The 21618-nt window shown below is 44.6% G+C and overlaps 1 gene segment (V, D, J or C); it reads left to right on the plus strand.

Moving 5' to 3' along the window:
* The first annotated feature begins 10756 nt into the window (after nt 1-10756).
* LOC122458275 lies at nt 10757-12487 on the plus strand. The segment is given in 3 exon segments: nt 10757-10858; nt 10956-11307; nt 12448-12487. Coding segments are annotated over 3 exon segments (477 nt in total).
* Nucleotides 12488-21618: the final 9131 nt, after the last annotated feature.

Consider the following 21618-nt stretch of genomic DNA (forward strand, 5'->3'; position numbering starts at 1 on the left):
AATACTATGTATTATCATATCCAGTCCTCTGCTTTAACCACCACGATCCTTTTTCATGTGTCAAGAAACATGCAGGCCCCTATGGTTCTGAGCTCACCGCACACATATGAGTGGACACAGGATCTCACAAGCTTCCCAACACACAGATTTCTTCCCCATTATGTTAAGCAGCAGCTCTATTTATTCAGATGGTAGTGGAATCTCACTCACATGTAAATGACTGGTCTGTTATAGTCCATCCAACCAATGGGGCCAGCAGTTTCCCTCTCATCCCCTCTCTGCCCCGCCCCGCACACCAGTCCATAAGAAATGCTTCATCTTAAAATCAAATGTTGCTGGAGCTATAATCATCAGGATTACCAAAGGGGAAAGGCAGCCAGGAGTCTGTACACATCAGCCACTAAGAACTCTGGGACTCTTCAACAACTAGCCAGGAGTATCAAGGTTACAATGACCCCTCCCCAGAGGGTGCCCCCTACATCTTTGGGAAACACAAACAGGCCCTGCTCACCAGTGCTAGGAAGGAACCAGAGCTGTGGACTAGAGCTACATAAAACCCCACGCTGGGGGACTGCCCCCTGCTCAGTGAGACAGAGATGGGGGTGTGCAGAAGCTGGTGTCTAGCCATGTATCTCTTGAGAGCAAGTGAGTTTATGTCTGGGAAGTGGAATCCCCATTCTAGCATTTGCAGGATTTGGCTCTAAATGTTTCCCTTGGACATGACTGTTTTATTATGTCTGTCTTGTGTGTTTTGTTTTTTTCCTTCTACAGGAGAAACAGATTCTAAAATAACCCCTGGAGAGAGGACATACTGCCTATCTGAAATGTCAGCAAACCTATGAGCAGGACAGCATGTTCTGGTACCGGCAGGATCTGTGTCAGTTGCTCTTCAGCTATAAGGAAGAAAGAGAAAAAGGCAAAATTGTGAGTTGCTTGAGGCCAACTAGCCACAGGATGGTCTCTTTCGCTTGAACATCTCGTCTGTGCAGCCAGAGCACTCGGCTGTGTATTTCTTCAGCAGCAGCAGCAGCAGTGCTTCAAAGTCATCTCTTCACTCTACAAAAAACCCCTCTTCTATTCCTTGTCTCTCTGTAGCCCTGGCATAGAAAGTGGCACGTTGGCTGCCACCACATGGACAGTGACAAGGCACATTCTCCGTGAGTGCTGGAGAGAAGCCAGAAGGGGAGAGGAGAATGGGGAAGAGAGTAACACCTTTCAGTGGGGAGAGCCACCTAGGACAGTGGTTTCCAAACTGCAGGTCGTGATCCAGTACTGGGTCATGGAATGGAAGGCACTGGGTCATGGTGGCTCTGGTCAGCACCGCCAACCGGGCTGTTAAAAGACCCGTCAGCGGTGCTTCCCAGCTAAGGCAGGCTGGTCCCTACCTGCTCTGACACCGGCTGTGCCCTGGAAGTAGCCAGCAGCAGGTCTGGCTCCTAGGCAGGGGGGCCAGGGGGCTCCACGCACTGTCCCTGCCTTGAGCACTGGCTCTGCACTCTCATTGGCTGGTTCCCGGAGCCGCACGGAGCCGCTTGCGCGCTTCTGTTAGAAGCAGGACCCGCTACTGGCCTCTTCTGGGGCGCAGCACTGTCCATGGTGCCAGGACAGGCAGGAAGCCTGCCTTAGCACCCCCACAGTGCCACTGTCTGGGAGTTGCCCAAAATAAACCCACACCCTAATCCCTTGCCCCAACCCTGAGTCCCCCCACAACCCAGAGCCCCTTCCTGCACCCCAAACCCCTCATCCCTGGCCCCACCCCAGAGCCTGCACCCCTAGCCCAGATCCCTTACCCCCTCCTGCACCCCAACATTCTGCCCCAGCCCTGAGCCCCCTCTAATACCTTGAATCCCTCATTCCCAGCCCCACGCCACAGCCCTCACCCCTGCATCCCAACCCTCTGCCCCAGCCCTGAGCCTCTCCCACACCCCAAACCCCTGATCCCCAGCTCCATTGAGTCATGGGCATCAACAATTTTCCTCAATTGGGTTGCAAGAAAACAAGTTTGAAAACCACTGATCTAGGATACATACCTGCCATGCATGTAGGCTGTTGTGTGAGAATAACTCTATTTTGCCCTTTTGGAGCACTTAATACCTGAGGGTCTCAAAGTGCTTTGCAGACATCACTCAGCATCACTACACAACAATGTCCTGTGATGCAAAGAAGGTATCTTGTCCATTTTAAACATGGGGAATCGGAGGCAAAGAGCAGTTAAGTGACTTTGCCAAGGTAAAAAAGAAATCAGTGGCAGAGGAAAGAATAAACCCCAGGTATCCCAACATCCAGTTCTGTGTTGAAACAACCTTGCTCCTTTCCCATGTATCTAGAAACATACTGGCCCCCTGGTTCTCAGCTCACCTCACACATATGAGTGGACACTGGAACTCACAACCTTCCCAAAACACAGGATTCATTTTCATTATGTGAAGCAGCAGCTCCACCTAATTGGGTAGTGGTGAAAACTCACCAATAAATGACTCGTTTGTCATCACCGACCCAGTAAGGGAAAGTAGTGTCCTCCTCCCCTTCATACATACGTCTGCCTGCCCATAAAACTGCACCATGTTAATGTGAAGTGTTGCTTGACATCAAACCACTAGGGACTCCAAAGGGAGTTGCCAGCCTGGATTCAATCCATATTCTTCAGAAGAGCATTTATCTGGCAGCATTACAGTCACCTCTTTCCTCTTGAGCATGTGTGTGTGTGGAAATCTTGCGGAGGTTGGTGAATTCCTATGTAAAAATCCATTTCTATTCTCTATGGCACTTCTCCCTGTGGCAATAGAAGTGGAGCTTTTACACAGGACATGCCTGGTCCCACTGACCAGTGCTGCACCTTGTATAGTGATTTACACCATTCAGAATAAATACAAACCAGTACCAAAATCAGAATGGGAGCATTTTACACCCACTTTGCACCAGTGAAGATCACCACTACAGGAGCTGGGCTGTAACTCCACTGGGCAGCAGTGCCAGGGCATCATCTGAGAGGCAGAAATTGTAACCATCATCCCATGAGTGCTCCACTAAGTGTGAGCGTCTGAGACATTGCAAGTGGGGAAGGGTCAGTGCAATTTATAGGGGAGTGTCAAATCCCCACCCCAGCCTGGGCTCACACCTGCTGCTAGCAGTACAGGGCAGCCCTGGGGAGAGGGAACGCTGCATTGTTAGCAGCGCCATACTGTGTAAGAGGGACTAAAGCAAGGGCCCTTCTGCCTGCCTCTGCTGAGTACTCGGTGCTAGGGTTGCAAGGGAGCAGTGGAGTCGGGGCAACATTCAGCGAGGGGGGCTGTCCCTGACAGGAGATGTGATACCGAGCTTGTTTATATTGTATCCATTGCGGCAGTGCCTAAGGGACCTAGTCAGGGAGCAGGGCCCAATTGCACCAGGCACTGCATAAACAAGTAACACAAAGAGGGTCCCAGCCCCAGGGAGGTCACAGTCTAGGATTTTGACAGCATGCTGAAGGTCAATAAAGGCAAACGTACCAAGAGTTCGAGGGTACAGTAAAGACGGGGTTATTTGCATAAGTTAATAGCCACATAGGCTCAGGTGGCTACAGACCTTCCTGTATGTAGGAGAGTGTCCAGGTGGAAGTAAATAAACCCGCAGCATCCAAGGCTTCACATGAGCTACTGCTGAAGGTAGAATGGCTGTTGTGTTTATCTTTGTAGTCCCTACGTTCAAAAATGCCTCACTGTAATACTACCACAGAGACCTATCCCAGCCCCAACAGTCCAGTTTCCAGTCAAGACCTCTCATCACCTCCACCAAGTCCCTGTGCAGTGGGCCTGGAGTAATCCAGGTTGGTGGCTGCAGAAACCAGAAGTGGCAATAATACAACAGAGAGTGTATTGCAGACATTAATGAAAATAGCTCCACAAAACCAATTAGAGGCAGGGAAGGCTTGTTTCCTTAGTATTTCACATGGCAAATTAGAGACACATCACAGTTGCAAACTCACAATTGACTCCTGGCTTGAGAGATGCACTCCCAGTAGGAAGGGAGAGGGCAAATTAAGACCATCAGGGTATAAAAGGATGACCCAATAGTACAGATTATATAGTGCTGTTGACTGGGAATGAATCATAAACCCATTCACATTCACTCCATGTGTGTAACACTTCCATCCTTAGGTAAGGAGGTTGAAACGCAGCTCATCATCAACATGGCCTATAATGAAAAGGAGTACTTGTGGCACCTTAGAGACTAACAAATTTATTTGAGCATAAGCTTTCATGAGTTACAGCTCACTTCATCGGATGCATTCAGTGGAAAATACAGCGGGGAGAACATGAAATACATAGAGAAAATGAAACAATGGTGTTACCATACAGACTGTAATGAGAGAGATCACTTAAGGTGAGCTATTAAGCAGGAGAGCGGGGGGGGGGGGGGACTTGATTATCACTTTTGTAGTGATAATCAAGGTGGGCCATTTCCAGCAGTTGACAAGAACATCTGAGGAACAGTGGGGGGTGGGAATAAACATGCGGAAATAGTTTTACTTTGTGTAATGACACATCCACTCCCAGTCTTTATTCAAGCCTAAGTTAATTGTATCCAGTTTGCAAATTAATTCCAATTCAGCAGTCTCTTGTTGGAGTCTGTTTTTGAAGTTTTTTTGTTGAAGAATTGCAACGTTTAGGTCTGTAATTGAGTAACCAAAGAGATTGAAGTGTTCTCCGACTGGTTTTTGAATGTTATAATTCTTGATATCCAATTTGTGTCCATTTATTCTTTTACGTAGAGACTGTCCAGTTTCCAATGTACATGGCAGAGGGGCATTGCTGGCACAAGATGGCATATATCACATTTTTGCAAATACAGACTAACATGGCTGCTACTCTGAAATATGTCCTATAATGACACTGCCATACTTGGTGACTGGATTCCTGGGTAATGTTTCTTTGCAGTTTGTAACGTCAATTCAGCAGTAGCTCTCATAACAGCCCTGGGGACTATGCTTATGATGACAGCAGCTTTACCTGCTGAGAAGAAAGAATAGCCCATGGGTCTCTCTGTCCTGAGAGCTCCCAAGACTGTGTCTAGATAATGTACAGAATGGTGAGTGTGATCTTTTGCTTGACTACTTCTCCCATGGAGACAGAGGCCTTGCTTGCTGAAAAAGCAGTTTCAACCCAGTACCTCACGGTGACCTCCTAAATGCAATGCTACAAATCTCTCCAGCCTGAATCCCCTTTGCCTTCAATCCAGGCAGTGCTGTCTATGGAGTCCCTTAACTATCAATGTAAAAATCCATCAATACCCCTCAGTGGTACTTTTAATCTTTTAAACTATAATGAGAGTTTTGGTAGAGCAGACTCTGGCTGTCTCTGGTTTTGGCAGTAGGGCAGGGGACTGGATCTCATTTCAGAGGCTGAGAAGGGAGGTCTGTCTCAGCCCAGCTCGTGCATTTCTACTAGGTTTCAAATTGACACTTTCCTACATGTGGGCCAGTCAAGTATCCATACTACAGCATGAGCTTATAACCAGCACTGGCACTGAAGCACAGACCTTAGGGAAAGGGCTTGTTAGAGGTGCTCTGCTTTGGTATCAAGCCCAGCTCTCTTCTGCCTTTGGTGGGTGCTCTGTGCTAATATCACAGGGGTTTCCCAAACACAGCCATGGGCTGCCTCTGAGCAGAGGTGAGAATCTCTAACTTTCCTGTATCTTGTGGGCTGTTCAGAGGGACGTGAAAGTGCTAATGGCATCTGAAGTTCTGTGAGCTAACTTTGAACGTGGAATGGCTGCTGTGTTTGCCCATAAAGCCCCTGCATTAAGACTTCTCTTAATAACAAGACCTAGCTCTTGTTTAGCACTTTTCATTGGTAGATCTCAGAGTGCTTTACAAAGGAGGTCAGTGTCATTATCCCCATTTGACAGATGGAGAAACTGGGGCACAGAAAGGTGGAGGGACTTGCCTAAGGTTATACAGCAGGCCAGAGCCAAGGATAGAACCCAGGTCTGTTGAGTCCCTGTCCAGAGCTCTATCCACACTGCCTCATACTTTCTGTATTTGTGCCTCACAGGCCCATTCAATGCTCTTGATTTTGGGGACTGCAGATCAGCTCTCCCAAGGACTCCATGCAATAAGCCTAGATTCCTCCAAAAGGCATCCCTGGAGCTGTAGGAGTCAATAGTGACCAGAGTGGGACAACATTTTTCATAACCAAATTTTCCTACCCAAAATATGTTTTAGTCAAAACAGGCATCTTTTTTATGGGATTATGTCCGTTCCAATGAAAACTTTCTATTTCCTGTGGGAAATATCAAAAGTAAATTATTCATTATGTTTTGGCTTTTTGATGAAAGAAAATGACATTTTATGTCAACACATCAATTTGAAACAAAAATTTTCATTATGTTTTGAATTAAATATCACTTCATTTTTTTAAACTTAACTGAAATGAAATTACATTTTAAGTGAAAACAATGAAAATTGTCATTTTCTGTCAAAATGTTGATTTGAAACAAAAATTTTCCTTGAGTCAGTTTGAAACTTTCTTTGGGAAAATGGAGATTTTTTTCCCCAGAAAAAATTGAACAAAGGATTGTTGTTCAAATATTTTTGCAGGAAAAATGTAGGTTACCTGAGTAGCTATAATAGTGACATTGAGACAACAGATCATTGGCCGAATTTGTAAAGGTGTTGCCCTCAAGGTGATGTCATTTCTCTGTCTGTTCATAACATAAGAATATTTGAACTAGACCTGTTGATTAATCGCAGTTAGTTCATGCGATTAACTAAAAAAAAATTAATCACTATTAAAGCAATTAATCACAGTTTTAATTGCACTGTTAAACAATAGACTACTAACTGAAATTTATTAAATATTTTGGATGTTTTTCTACATTTTGTATATATTGTATTCACTGTTGTAATTGAAATCAAAGTGTATATTATTTTTGATTACACATATTTGCACTGTAAAAATGTTAAAAAAAAGAAATAATATTTTTCAATTCACCTCATAGAAATACTGTAGTGAAATCTCTTTGTCGTAAAAGTGCAATTTACAAATGTAGATTTTTTTTGTTACATAACTGCACTCAAAAACAAAAAAATATAAAACTTCAGAGTCTACAAGTCCATTCAGTCCCATAGGCACCGACTCCTTGGGTGCTCCGGAGCTGGAGCATCCAACGGGAAAAATTAGTGGGTGCTCTGCACCCATCAGCAGCAAAGCTCCCCTCCCCACCACCCCAGCTCCTCCTCCCCCCCTGAGTGCACCATGTCCCTGCTCCTCCGCCTATCTTCCAGCATTTCTCGCCTGGCTGCAGCCAAACAGCTGTTTGGCAGTATTAGCACATTCTGGGAGGAAGGGAGGAGCGGGAATGTGGCGTGCTCGGGGGAGGAGGCAGGGCTGGGGTGGGAATTTGGGGAAGGAGTTGGAATATTGGCAGGGAGGGTGCAGAGTTGGGGCGGGGACTTTGGGGAAGGGGTTGGAATGGGGGCAGGGCAGGGGAGGGGCCTCATTGAAGGGGTGGAGTGGGGGTGGGGCTGGGGCAGAGCGCGTGTCAAGTACCCACAGGAAAGAGGGGAAGTTGGCGCCTATGTTCAGTCCTACTTCTTCAGCCAATCGCTAAGACAAACAAGATTGTTTACATTTACAGGTGATAATGCTGACTTCTACTTATTTACAATGTCACCAGAAAGTGAGAACAGGCATTTGCACTTTTGTAGCTGGCATTACAAGGTATTTATGTGCCAGATATGCTAAACATTTGTATGCCCCTTCATGCTTCGGCCACCATTCCAGAGGACATGCTTCCGTGCTGATGACGTTCGTTAAAAAAAAATGCATTAATTAAATTTGTGATTGAACTCCTTGGGGGAGAATTGTATGTCTCCTATTTTGTTTTACTCACATTCTGCCATATATTTCATGTTATAGCAGTCTCAGATGATGACCCAGCACATGTTGTTCATTTTAAGAACACTTTCACTGCAGATTTGACAAAACGCAAAGAAGATACCAATATGAGATTTCTAAAGAAAGCTACAGCACTCGACCCAAGGTTTAAGAATCTGAAGTGCCTTCCCAAATCTGAGACGGATGCGATGTGCAGCATGCTTTCACAAGTTTTAAAAGAGCAACACTCCAATGTGGAAACTACAGAACCCAAACCACCAAAAAAGAAAATTAACATTTTGCCAGTGGCATCTGACTCAGATGATGAAAATGAACATGTGTCGGTCCGTACTGCTTTGGATTGTTATCAAGCAGAACCCATGATCAGCATGGACGCATGTCCCCTGGAATGGTGGTTGAAGCATGAAGGGACATATGAATCTTTAGCACATCTGGCACATAAATATCTTGCGATGGCGGCTACAATAGTGCCATGAAAATGCATGTTCTCACTTTCAGCTGACATTGTAAACAAGAAGCGAGCCACATTAGCTCCTGCAAATGTAAACAAACTTGTTTCTCTGAGATATTGGCTGAACAAGAAGTAGGACTGAGTGGACTTGCAGGCTCTAAAATCTTACATTGTTTTATTTTTGAATGCAGGTTTTTTGTACATAATTCTACATTTGTAAGTTCAACTTTCATGATAAAGAGATTGCACTACAGTACTTGTATTAGGTGAATTGAAAAAGACTATTTCTTTTCTTTTCAGTGCAAATAATTGTAATAAAATAAATATAAAGTGAACACTGTACACTTTGTATTGTATGTTGTAATTGAAATCAATATATTTGAAACATAGAAAACATCCAAAAATATTTAAATAAATGATATTCTATTATTGTTTAATAGTGTGATTAATCACGCGATTAATGATTTTTTAAATTGTTGGTTTCAGAGTAGCAGCCATGTTAGTCTGTATTTGCAAAAAAGAACAGGAGTACTCGTGGCACCTTAGAGACTAACAAATTTATTTGAGCATAAGCTTTCATGGGCTACAGCCCACTTCATCAGATGCATAGAATGGAACATATAGTAAGAAGATCTATCTATCTATCTATCTATCTATCTATCTATCTATCTATCCATCTATCTATCTATACCGAGAACATGAAAAGGTGGAAGTAGCCATACCAACTGTAAGAGGCTAATTAATTAAGATGAGCTCTTATCAGCAGGAGAAAAAAAAACTTTTGTAATGATAATCAAGATGTCCCATTTACACAATTGACAAGAAGTGTGAGGATACTTAACATGGGGAAATAGATTCAATATGTGTAATGATGATACTTAATATGGGGAAATAGATTCAATATGTGTAATGATGATATCCTTGTCAACTGTCTAAATGAGCCATCTTGATTATCACTACAAAAGTTTTTTTTCCTCCTGCCGATAAGAGCTCATTTAATTAATTAGCCTCTTACAGTTGGTATAGCTACTTCCAGCTTTTCCTGTTCTCTGTATATCTATCTATCTATCTATCTATCTTCTTACTATATGTTCCATTCTATGCATCCGATGAAGTGAGCTGTAGCCCATGAAAGCTTATGCTCTAATAAACTTGTTAGTCTCTAAGGTGCCACAAGTACGCCTGTTCTTTTTAAAATTAATTAATTGCAATTAATCACACAATTGCTTGACAGCCCTAGTTTGAACACAACATTCAATCAATTCCAAAATCTCAGGAAATGTTCTAGGCATCAGTTTCTAGAAATCTATTGATTTTCAGGAAAATTGGAAAACCCAGAGGAAGAAAATGTGGGAGCATGGGGTATGTCTACACTGCACTGTAAGCTCGGGCTCAGACTCAGGCTCAAGCCTTATGGAGTCCTGGCCAGCTCTTCAGCACAGCCACAGCCTCTAGAACCTCTGCACTGTAGCTATTCGTAGCTCAAACAACTGGTTGATGGCAGCCACGAACTCCTGCCTCATACCCTTCCTGCTCCGCCCCTTCCCCACGGCTCCCACCACTGCTGTTGCTACCTAATGAGTCTTCCTTCTCCCCTCCACCCCTGCCCCCTGAGTCCCTGCTGCTTGCCGCGCCCCCGCCCCCGCGTGGGTGGGGGTAGAGGAGGGACGTGGCGAGCGGCAGGCGGGGAGTGAGAAGGACGCGGGGTGTCTCGCGGCCGGCGGCGGGGTCTATGGGCAGAGCAGGGCTGGAGTGTGGGCAGGGCCTCGGGCAGAGGAGGTGGGACGAGGAGCCAGCCTCCCGCAGGGGAAGCTTCGCCCGCTGCCCATGCGAAGCGGGGCATAGCGCGTGCACAGCACCTGGCAAAGGGGGAAGGAAGTACTGGGGCGTAGAGGAAATGGAGGCACACGCAGAACCACTAGTATAGGGAAGAAATGGGGGACCCTGGTAAGGTAGGAGGCACCCGGAGCCGGGGCGGCGATATTGAGAGGACTGAGTTGCAGGGAGTCCCTGAAGTAGAAGTGGATGGTGTTGGGGAGACACACAGGAAGCTCGTGGGGGTGGAATGGAATGATGCAAAAAGCTCCTGACCTGTAGTGAGCCGACACAACTTCGGGGTTGGGGGCTTTAGACACACCCCCCCCATTAGAGACTGTGTTAATAAATAAGGGATACACTGAGTTTGGAACAGAAGCTCATTTATCTCACTTTCTTAAAAGTGGGAAAATGTAGTCATGTTATAAAACTGCTCATTAAAGTGATATTCAAGAGCAAGTATTTTACTTTTTAAGTCTAGCCTCCACATAAAACAAGCTGTTTGTCTGGGGCCATGTGTGTGTGCAATAAGCTCACCTACACCAGCTCTGAAGTGCGTAACCACCTAGTGCCTATTGGTGCAGAAACAGCCCTATGGAGCAGAGTGGTATAAAACCCTCTGCTGGGCAAATGCTGCTCAGCTCACTGATCACTGCCCCAGAGATGGGGATGTGGTTACTCTGGTGCACAGCAGCCCTGGGCATCTTGGGAGCAAGTAAGTTATCGGTAGAGCCGTGAAATCCCCGTTCTGGTGTCTGCAGGATACAGCTCCTTTGGTTAACTGTGTTTGTTTCTTTTGTTTTGTCTCACAGGACACACAGATGCTAAAATCACCCAAACACCAAGCCTGGTACTGAAGAGAGGACAGACAGCCCAGCTGACATGCAAACAAACTGATGGTCATAATAATATGTACTGGTATCAGCAGCAGCAGCAGGGGAAGGGGCTGCAGCTGATCTATTACTCACTTACTGTAGATAGCAAGGAGAAAGGTGATATTAAAGATGGATTCACAGCCTCCCGGCCAGAGATAAAAGTCTTTGACTTGAACATCCCCTCTGTGAAGACTGAGCACTCGGCTGTGTATTTCTGTGCCAGCAGTTTAGACACAGTGCTTCAGAGTCACCTCCTCCCTCTACAAAAAGAAAAGGAGTACTTGTGGCACCTTAGAGACTAACAAATTTATTAGAGCATAAGCTTTCGTGAGCTACAGCTCACTTCATCAGATGCATTCATCAGATGAAGTGAGCTGTAGCTCACGAAAGCTTATGCTCTAATAAATTTGTTAGTCTCTAAGGTGCCACAAGTACTCCTTTTCTTTTTGCGAATACAGACTAACACGGCTGCTACTCTGAATCCTCCCTCTACAAAAACCTTCCTCCTCTCCCCAACACTCCCTCAGAGAGAGTAGCTCCTCCCATCTCCACAGAAGATGGAGATCATCAGGCTTTTCTCATGCAGACAGAAACAGCTCATTATGCATAGAAGTAACAGCAGGGTGCTGCTGGGGGAGAAATGAACAAAGGCAGAGCAGCTCCTTTGAGCATGGGTTATTTTCTTGTGACAGCCTCATTACATATAGTCACTTGCCATTCATTTAACTCATTCCTGGTTCAAGATGCTATAGTTGCAGTCATGTGGTTCACATCAATCAAATGCAGACATAAGACAGGACAAATGGAAATTGCAACTTTGTTTTCCCTAGTGCCATACTCTTTGTCAATAAAGCAGTGGTGTCCAAACTTTTCCTGTTGTGCCCCCTGTTACCAGTAATGGAATCTCCCCCCCCCATCATTATTACAGAGAACAGAATAAGGAGCCTTGTTATAATGCTCCATTAATTGGCCAGCAGGTTGCACTCACACATCATGGAATTGACACCTTAAGGGAAGACTGGCCCAGGGTGCTGAATACACCTAGGCTTTTCTTTTAAAAGGCCTCTAATTTTGGGCTAGGGACAATTTTCAGTTGTGCCCAGACAGATAAAAATATAGGACATTTACTATACAGGTGAAGAGACCAACAGGGAAATCTGCATTGGCTGCAGATCTGGATTGGTGCTGCTGGTTAGATATGCACAGGTGAAGAAACATGTCCACTGTGACCTGTGCTTGTAGCATTCTGTGCTGTGACCCAGCCAGCCTGTTCCTGACACCCTTCTCTAGGAGACCGGGGCCATCACCTCGCTGATATGTCTATTTAACCACTATAACCATGGCATTGACATTGTTTCACACTGAAGCACAGCATAATCTGATTTCACAATTACCACAGCCATATACTTTCTTCTGTTTCCACACTTAGGTGTGAAGGGCCTTGCCTGGACAGAAGTCAAATGTCATAGAACCACAGGGTTAGAAGGGACCACAAGAGACATCTAGTCTAACCCCCTGCCAAGAGGTAGGATGTGTTATGCCTCTTATCAGATGTCACAACATAGCTTCCCCAATTGAATGATACTTCCCACATTGGCCTTATACAAACAAGCCATTCTGCTATAATGCTTCACCTTTAAAGGGGCATAATCCCAATTTGCTCAGCAGGATTCAGCAGGAGAAATGATCAGGTATAAACCAACCATAATCAGGAAGCAAACAATAGTCAATACTCTCAGAAAAATAAAATCACAATGCAAAAGGTAAAAAACAGAAATCTTACAACCATCCCCCAGCCACCCAAATGGCTGTTTGTCTCATATAAAGGCCAGAGAAAGGGTGGCTTCTGCTTATACAAGGTCAGATTCGATATTGGTAACTCAATTGTTAGATAATCTACCTCCATGGTAAATTCATTTGTTTGTTTACTCTTGAGTCCCTTTTATTCTCTGACGTGTCTGTTTATTCTAGTCATGGTCTCACTATGGATGATGGAAAACCATCAGTATCGCTTTTTTATACACAGAAATGCAATTTTATGTCTTTCTGAATATGTTTCATGTCATTAAGTCATTGTAGTATCCATATTTATGTTACGATTATTTTCAGTCCATGGTTTTTTTTCAGTAGCTATCAATGAGTTTACTTAAAGGTTATACAGGACGATACTATAGGGTTGTTAAAGGATTGTGTGAAAATTAATGTGGCACTAAAAGAATCATACAGTAGCTTTTATTTTCTATGTACTGTACTGATACACAAAAATAAATGCATTATCATTACTCTATAATATTCTAACTCATATAATCTAAAAAAACCCTGGCAGGGGGTGCAAATATGCTTGCTCACCCAGGGTGCTAAAATGCCTAGTTACAGCTCTAGCTGGGGGCAGAGCAGGGGGCAGAGTGGAGCTGTGGCTGGGGTCGGATCTGGGCTGGGGGCAGAGTGGGGATGGGTGGCGCTCCCTCCCCACCCTCAGTGGGGGCTGACCCGGGCCCCACCACATGCTCCCAAACATTCGTTCATGCCCCCCTGGGGGGCGCACCCCACCGTTCCACCATAGAGGGAAACAAAGAGAACTATAAAAGGCTAAAGGTCTGAAACAGCCTGTCAAGAAGGGGGCAGTGGCATCCATCCACATATGCATATATGTCAGAATGTTACAAGTCAGCTGAAAGTCTTGGAACGTATATTCTGCACTGCAGTTTGAAAGCTCACCCCACCATAAGGAGGTCAATATATTTGGAGAATTCAGAGAACTGCCACAAAATTCATAGAATCACAGAAATGTAGGTCTGGAAGGGACCTCAAGTGGTCATCTAGTCCATCCCCCTGTGCTAAAGGAGGATTAAGTATACCTAGACCATCCCTGACAGATGTTTGTCTAACCTCTTCTTAAAAACCTCAGGCCTCCTCTGGACTCTCTAATTTGTTCACATCTTTGGTAAAGCGTGATGCCCAGATCTGGATGCAATACTCCAGCTGAGGCCACAGCAGTGCTGAGTAAAGTGGAATAATTCCCTCCTGCATCTTACATACAATACTTCTGTTAATATTTCACAGAAAGACATTTGTCCTTGTTATCAGATTTGCCCATTACTTTGGGGTATGCTAATTTATTAGGTTTACTCTTCTGCGGGGGAGGGGGGCATTCTGTAATTCTATCAATGTACTGTTTGTGTCACTTGTGTTCTCATACAGGTCTCTACTTCTCCCTTCTGCAAGTCCCTCCCAATGGAGCTATCCCCCCCTAGGTTTCCCAGGGCTAGGTTCCTCTAGCCCCAGAATCAGATGAACCCACACACACACATTAACAGAGTGCATCTGAGAGGACCGGGTCAATCAGTACTCCTAAGCTGATCCCTTATATGTCCCTGGACTCAGTAGGTTGGGTCAAATAGCACTTCCAAGCTGCCACCCTCCTATGCCACAGTTTCAGCACGTCCCCATTCCCACTTTCACATTACAATTTTTCTGGTAGTAACCCACTTGATGAGCAAACCGCACAGGATTTTTGGATGCTGCAGGGATCTTTAGCTTAGGTAAGAGGAGCATTGCTGCAGAGCAAATGGGGAGGCCAAAAACACAAAAGAGAGAGTGAGAGAGAGGGAAGCAGCCAGCCTAACCATAAAAGTTATTTATTACCAGGTAATGACCATACAAGGAGAGCCAAACAAACAAAACAGTTACAACATTAAATCTAGCTTAAATTTGATTTTAAAAGTCAGGTTTAGAAAACTATAACTGATCACACAAGTCAGGGTTAGAAAGCTATACATAGAGTAGAAAAAAAACAGAGAGAGAGAGAGAGAGAGAGAGAGAGAGAGTTGGGTTCTCAACACTCCATGATGCTTGAACCTGTTGGGGTTCCCAGGTTGTGGTGGCTGAGAGTCGGGAGTGCTGGAGACAAGCAGAGCCTCCAGCACGATCAGTCAGGAGAAGACGAAGTCCCAATGGAACTCATTCAGATTTGGATCCAGGTATCAGAACACTTACTTGAGCGTGGGTAGGGGTTTTTTGTAGGGAAACAACAATGGTTCAAAGGAGAAGACTAGATTTGTTTATGGGTAAATTGATGCCTCAAGGGAGTATACCAAAGTTGTTTTGTTCAGGCTACACAATAAGAATTGATCATTCCTGGCTACGGGTGGTGTTCCTTTGAGGGAGCTCACAATGCAATTAGGCAGTTTCAGTATTTTGGATACCAATAAAGGATTTATTACTAGAATTGGTCTGATAATTACTGAGCTGGGTGTGTGCAGCCATGGGTTCATTAATGTCTGGAGCAGAGATCCCCCATCATGCAGTGCTTCCGTGCTTTTCTGGTCCAGTTCTTGCCTTGGAATCTCTGTTCTCCATTCTGTATGCTAATGGAGATGCCTCCCTGTTCCATCTTCGATGCAAATGAGGCAAGGGGAGTTGCCTTAATCCTGACACCCTTGTCTGGAGGGGTCTCCCACTGCCTTTTCGCTGCTTTTTGTAAATCTTTCTTCTGAACAGTTTTGGTTCAAGCAGAGGCTGGCGGGGGGTGGGGGTATCCTTCGTGAGTCAGACAGGCTGGATACTGCACCCTGGTTCCCCAAGAACACAGAGCTGACAGGTAACACCTTTTTCATTTCAGCATCAGACTGTTGATTCATATTCAATTTGTGATCCACTATAACCCTCAGATACTTTTCTGCAGAACTGCTGCCTAGTCAGTTATTTCTCATTTTGAAGTTGCGCATTTGATTTTTCCTTCTGAAGTTCAGTATTTTTCACTTGTCTTTATTAAATTTTATCTTACTGATTTCTCCAATTTATCAAGATCATTCTGAATTCTAATTCAGTCCTCCAAAATGCTTGCAACATTTACCAGCTTGGTATCATACACAGATATTATAAGCATACTCACCACTCTACCAGGAAAGTCATTATACTGAATAGTACAGGACCCAAGACAGATCCTGCAGGACTCCAGTTCATGTGTCCTACCAGTTTGACAGCAAATCATTGATAACTACTCTTTGAGATGGTCTTTCAATAACTTAGAATCATGGAATCATAGAAAATTAGGGTTGGAAGAGACCTCAGGAGATCATCTAGTCCAACGCCCTGCTCAAAGCAAGACCAACCCTTACTAAATCATCCCAACCAGGGCTTTGTCAAACTGGGCCTTAAAAATCTCTAAGGATGGAGATTCCACCACCTCCCTAGGTAACCCATTCCACTGCTTCACCATCCTCCTAGTGAAATAGATTTTCCTTATATCCAACCTAGACCTCCCCTACTGCAACTTGAGACCATTGTTCCTTGTTCTGTCATCTACCACCACTGAGAACAGCTGAGCTTCATCCTCTTTGGAACCCCCCTTCAGGTAGTTGGAGGCAGATATCAAATCCCCCCTCACTCTTCTCTTCTGCAGACTAAACAAGCCCAGTTCCCTCAACCTCTCCTCGTAAGTCATGTGCCCCAGCCCCCCGATCATTTTTGTTGCCCTCCGTTGGACTCTCTCCAATTTCTCCACATCCTTTCTGTAGTGGGGGGCCAAAAACTGGACTCAATACTCCAGATGTGGCCTCACCAGTGCCGAATAGAGGGCAATAATCACTCCCCTCGATCTGCTGGCAATGCTCCTACTAATGCAGCCCAATATACCGTTAGCCTTCTTGGTAACAAGGGCACACTGTTGACTCATATCCAGCTTCTCATCCACTGTAATCCCCAGGTCCTTTTCTGCAGAACTGCTGCTTAGTCAGTTGGTACCCAACCTGTAGCAGTGCATAGGATTCTTCTGTCCTAAGTGGAGGAATCTGCACTTGTCCTTGTTGAACCTCATCAGATTTCTTTTAGCCCAATCCTCCAATTTGTCTAGGTCACTCTGGACCCTATCCCTACCCTCCAGCATATCTACCTCTCCCCTCGGCTTAGTGTCATCTGTGAACTTGCTGAAGGTGTAATCCATCCCATCATCCAGATCATTAATGAAGATATTGAACAAAACTGGCCCCAGGACCGACCCCTGGGACACTGACAACTAGACATTGAGTCTTTGAGCACTACACTTTGAGCCCAACGATCTAGCCAGCTTTCTATCCACCTTATAGTCCATTCATCCAATCCATACTTCTTTAACTTGCTGGCAAGAATACTGTGGAAGACCGTATCAAAAGCTTTGCTAAAGTCAAGGTATATCACATCCACCACTTTCCCCATATCCACAGAGCCAGTTATCTCATCATAGAAGGCAATCAGGTTGGTCAGGCATGACTTGCCCTTGGTGAATCCATGCTGACTGTTCTCAATCACCTTCCTCTCCTCCAAGTGCTTCAAAATGGATTCCTTGAGGACCTGCTCCATGATTTTTCCGGGGACTGAGGTGAAGCTGACCGCTCTGTAGTTCCCCGGATCTTCCTTCTACCTTTTTTTAAAGATGGGCATTATATTCGCCTTTTTCCAGTCATCCGGGATCTCCCCCAGTCACACCATAATGGCCAATGGCTCTGCAATCACATCAGCCAGCTCCCTCAGCACCCTCAGATGCATTGCATCTGGCCCCATATACTTGTTCATGTCCAGCTTTTCTAAGTAGTGCTTAACCTGTTCTTTCACCACTGAGGGCTACTCACCTCCTCCCCATACTGTGCTACCCAGGGCAGCAGTCTGGGAGCTGACCTTTTCTGTGAAGACTTAGGCAAAAAAAGCATTGAGTACTTCAGCTTTTTCCACATCATCTTTTACTAGGTTGCCTCCCCCATTCAGTAAGGGTCCCACACTTTTCCTGACCTTCTTCTTGTTGCTAACATACCTGTAGAAACCATTTTTGTTACCCTTCACATCCCTTGCTAGCTGCAACTCCAATTGTGCTTTGGCCTTCCTGATTATACCCCTACATACTCAAGCAATATTTTTATACTCCTCCCTAGTCACCTGTCCAAGTTTCCACTTCTTGTAAGCTTCCTTTTTGTGTTTAAGCTCACTAAAGATTTCTCTGATAAGCCAAGCTGGTCACCTGCCATATTTGCTATTCTTTCTGCACATTGGGATGGTTTGTTACTGTGCCCTCAATAAGGCTTCTTTAAAATACAGCCAGCTCTCCGAGACTCCTTTCCCCCTCATATTAGCTTCCAGGAGATCCTGCCCATCAGTTCCCTGAGGAAGTCAAAGTCTGCTTTTCTGAAGTCCAGGATCAGTATTCTGCTGCTCTTCTTTGTTCCTTTTGTTAGGATCCTAAACTTGACTATCTCATGGTCACTGCTGCCCAGGTTGCCACCCACTTCTACTTCCCCTACCAGTTCTTCCCTGTTTGTGAGCAGCTGGTCAAGAAGAGCACGGCCCCTAGTTGGTTCCTCCAGTACTTGCACCAGGAAGTTGTTCCCAACACTCTCCAAAAACTTCCCTGATTTTCTGTGCATTGCTGTATTGCTCTCTCAGCAGATTCAGGGTGATTGAAGTCCCCCACGAGAACCAGGGCCTCTGATCTGGAAACTTCTCTTAGATGTCCGAAGAAAGCCTCGTCTACCTCATCCTCCTGGTCTGGCGGTCTATAGCAGATGCCCACCATAACATCACTCTTGTTATTCTCTCCTGTAAACTTAACCCAAAGACTCTCTACAGGCTTTTCTCCAGTTTCATACTGGAGGTCTGAGCAATCACACTGCTCTCTTACATACAGTGCAACTCCTCCACCTTTTCTCCCCCACGTCTTCTTCCTGAACAGTTTATACCCATCCATGACAGTGCTCCAGTCATGTGAGTTACCCCAACAAGTCTCTGTTATTCCAGTCACATCATAGTTCCTTGACTGTGCCAGGAATTCCAGTTCTTCCAGCTTGTTTCCCAGGCTTCTTGCGTTCATGTACTGGCACCTAAGATAACTAGCTGATTGCCCTACTTTCTTACTATGAATCATGAGGCCTTCCCTGTTGCACCCTCCTCCTTGTGTTTCCTCCCGTGCTCTCTTGCCTTATAGTAATTTTAGACCATATTTCCCTAGTTTAGTTATAAAAATGTAATGTGGGACTGTGTCGAAAACTTTACTTAAGTCCAGATATATTGTATTTACTGCTCCTCCCCGTTGAGAAGGCCAATTACCAGGTCAAAGAAGGAAATTAGATTGGTTTGCATGATTTGTTCTTGACAAATTCACGGTGGCTATTTCTTATCACCTTATAATCCCCCAGGTTTAAACAAAATGATTGTTTAATAATTTCTTGTAGTATCTTTCCAAATATGGATGTTATGGTCACCAGTATATAATTCCCTGGGTCCTCCTTCTTCCCCTTTTACAAGACAGGTGCTGTGTTTACTCATCTCCAGTCCTCTGGGACCTCACTGTTCTCTGTGAGTTCTTCAAAATTATTATTATTCAGATATTGCTTTGGCTAGTTCCTTAGGTATTGTATAGTGAATTTCATCAGACACTGCCAACTTGAATATATCTATCTCATCTCAATATTCCTTAACATACTGTTGTTATGTGCAATGTTGTTGTAGCTGTGTCAGTCCCAGGGTATTAGAGAGACAAGGTGGGTGAGGTAATATATTTTATGGGACCAACTTCAGTTGGTGAGAGAGACAAACTTTCAAGGTCCACAGAGCTCTTCTTTTCAGAGGGCTTATCTGCACCACACAGCTTTTAGCGGCAAGGCTGTGTCAACACAGCCTTGTCGCTAAAAGTCAGCGTGTATAAATGCTCTTTGTCTGCCCTTTTGCTGACAAAATACTTCCATCCCCACGAGTGGCGAGTGGCGTTAGCTTTGTCAGCAGGAGAGCACTCCTGCCAACAAAGCTGCGTTCACACTGCCACTTGTGTCTGCAAAACTTTTGTCTTTCATGGGGGGGGGCTTTTTAAAGTACCCGTGAAAGACAAAAGTTTTGTCGACAACTTTGCAGTTTAGACATACCTTCAGAGTATGACAGTTAAATAGGTGGAACAGATTGTTTAGCATAAGTAGTTAACACATATTTCAAGGGACCATTCACAGTGAAATGACCTGATAACATCCCTCATCCACAGGAGTGAAAGGATGGGGGGGAGTAAGGCAGCTGGGAGGGGTTTTGTTAGTAGGTCACAGATTGTTGTAATAAGCCATAAATCCAGTGTCTCTATTCAGTCCGTGATTTTTAGTGTCTAGCAAAGTTATGAATTTAAGCTCCCAGGCTCATCTTTTGAAAATGTTGTGCAGGTTTCCTTTGAGGATGAGGACTGGTAGGTCAGATATGGAGTGATCGCTTTGTGAAAAATGTTCACCCACACATGACAAGGTGTTTTTGTCTTTTATCATTTTCCAGTGTGAGGTCATTTGAGAGCATAGTGATCATCTGATCTAACCCACATAGTTGTTATTGGGGCATTTAGTGCACTGGATGAGGTACACAACATATTGTGAAAGGCATGTGTAGGACCCATGGATCCATCTTGTATTTAGCTGTGACACTCCACTCTGAGTACGTTTCCCAGACCTGAAGAAGAGCTCTATGTAAGCTTAAAAGCTTTTATTGGACCAACAGAAGTCTATCTATTCCTTAACCAGTCTATCTATTCCTTAACCTGCTTTTTTCTTATTCTAGTCTGAAATCCTTCTGTCTTGTTGATATTAATTGTTTTTGTTAATATTTATTGTGAAAAGCATATAATCACAATCAACGTTTTTAGGGAAGAGTGAAGTAAAAAAGGCATTTAATATTCAGCTTTCTCTGTGTCATCTGTTATTTGCTCTCCTTCCCCATTAAGTAATGGACCTACACTTTCCTTTGTTGTTCTCTTACTTCTAATATATTTATAGAACCTCTTCTTATTACTTTTTTTGTACATTTAGCCATTCAAACTTTTTCCTACATATTTGTGATTTTATAATGCTTTTAAACTCATTAGTAGCAATTTCTCCTTGTTTCCACTTTTTGTAGAATTTCATTTTGATTTCCAAATCCTTAAAGAGCTCCTGATACAGCCATAATGGTCTCTTACTATTTTTCCTATCTTTTCTCTGCACTGGGATATTTTGCTGTTGTTCCTTTAATATATTTTCTTTTAGACTATGTCTACACTATGTGATACAGCATGGCCAGAAGGCAGCAGGAGAGTGATCTAGGAGAGATATGTAAGCCCCAGGATGAGGAGAAGCCTTATTCCCTATAGAGGGAAGAAAGGTTGCTATAGATTAATTAAAAGCACCTGAAGCCAATTAGAGCACCTGAAGCCAGTCACCTGATAAAAAAACCCCCTGCTTCAATCAGCCAGGGGAAGGAGTCGGAGCAGAGTGGTTTGGTGTTAGAGCAGAGAGCAGTTTGGAGGAGTTCCATGGCTGGCTAGAAGACCAAGACCCTAGATAAAGAGACACCTGGCTTGTGCAGAGAGAGGGCAGGAAGCCACAAGCTGAAGAGCAGGAGAGGGAAGTAGCCCAGGGGAAGGAAGCACTAGTTCAAGTGGTTTGCCACTATCCCTAGGGCCCCTGGGCTGGGACCCAGAGTAGAGGGTGGGCCTAGGTCCCTCCCTCTTCACTACCCTTCTCTGGGTTACTAGAGGGATGGTAGATACCCTAGTTCAGGGGCAGGAAACTGCACCCTGAACCCCCCCTCCCCTCCCCACACACACACAAGAAGAGGAAGCATGGGATCC

This window comes from Dermochelys coriacea, chromosome 1 (assembly GCF_009764565.3).
Source record: "Dermochelys coriacea isolate rDerCor1 chromosome 1, rDerCor1.pri.v4, whole genome shotgun sequence".
Taxonomy (NCBI): domain Eukaryota; kingdom Metazoa; phylum Chordata; order Testudines; family Dermochelyidae; genus Dermochelys; species Dermochelys coriacea.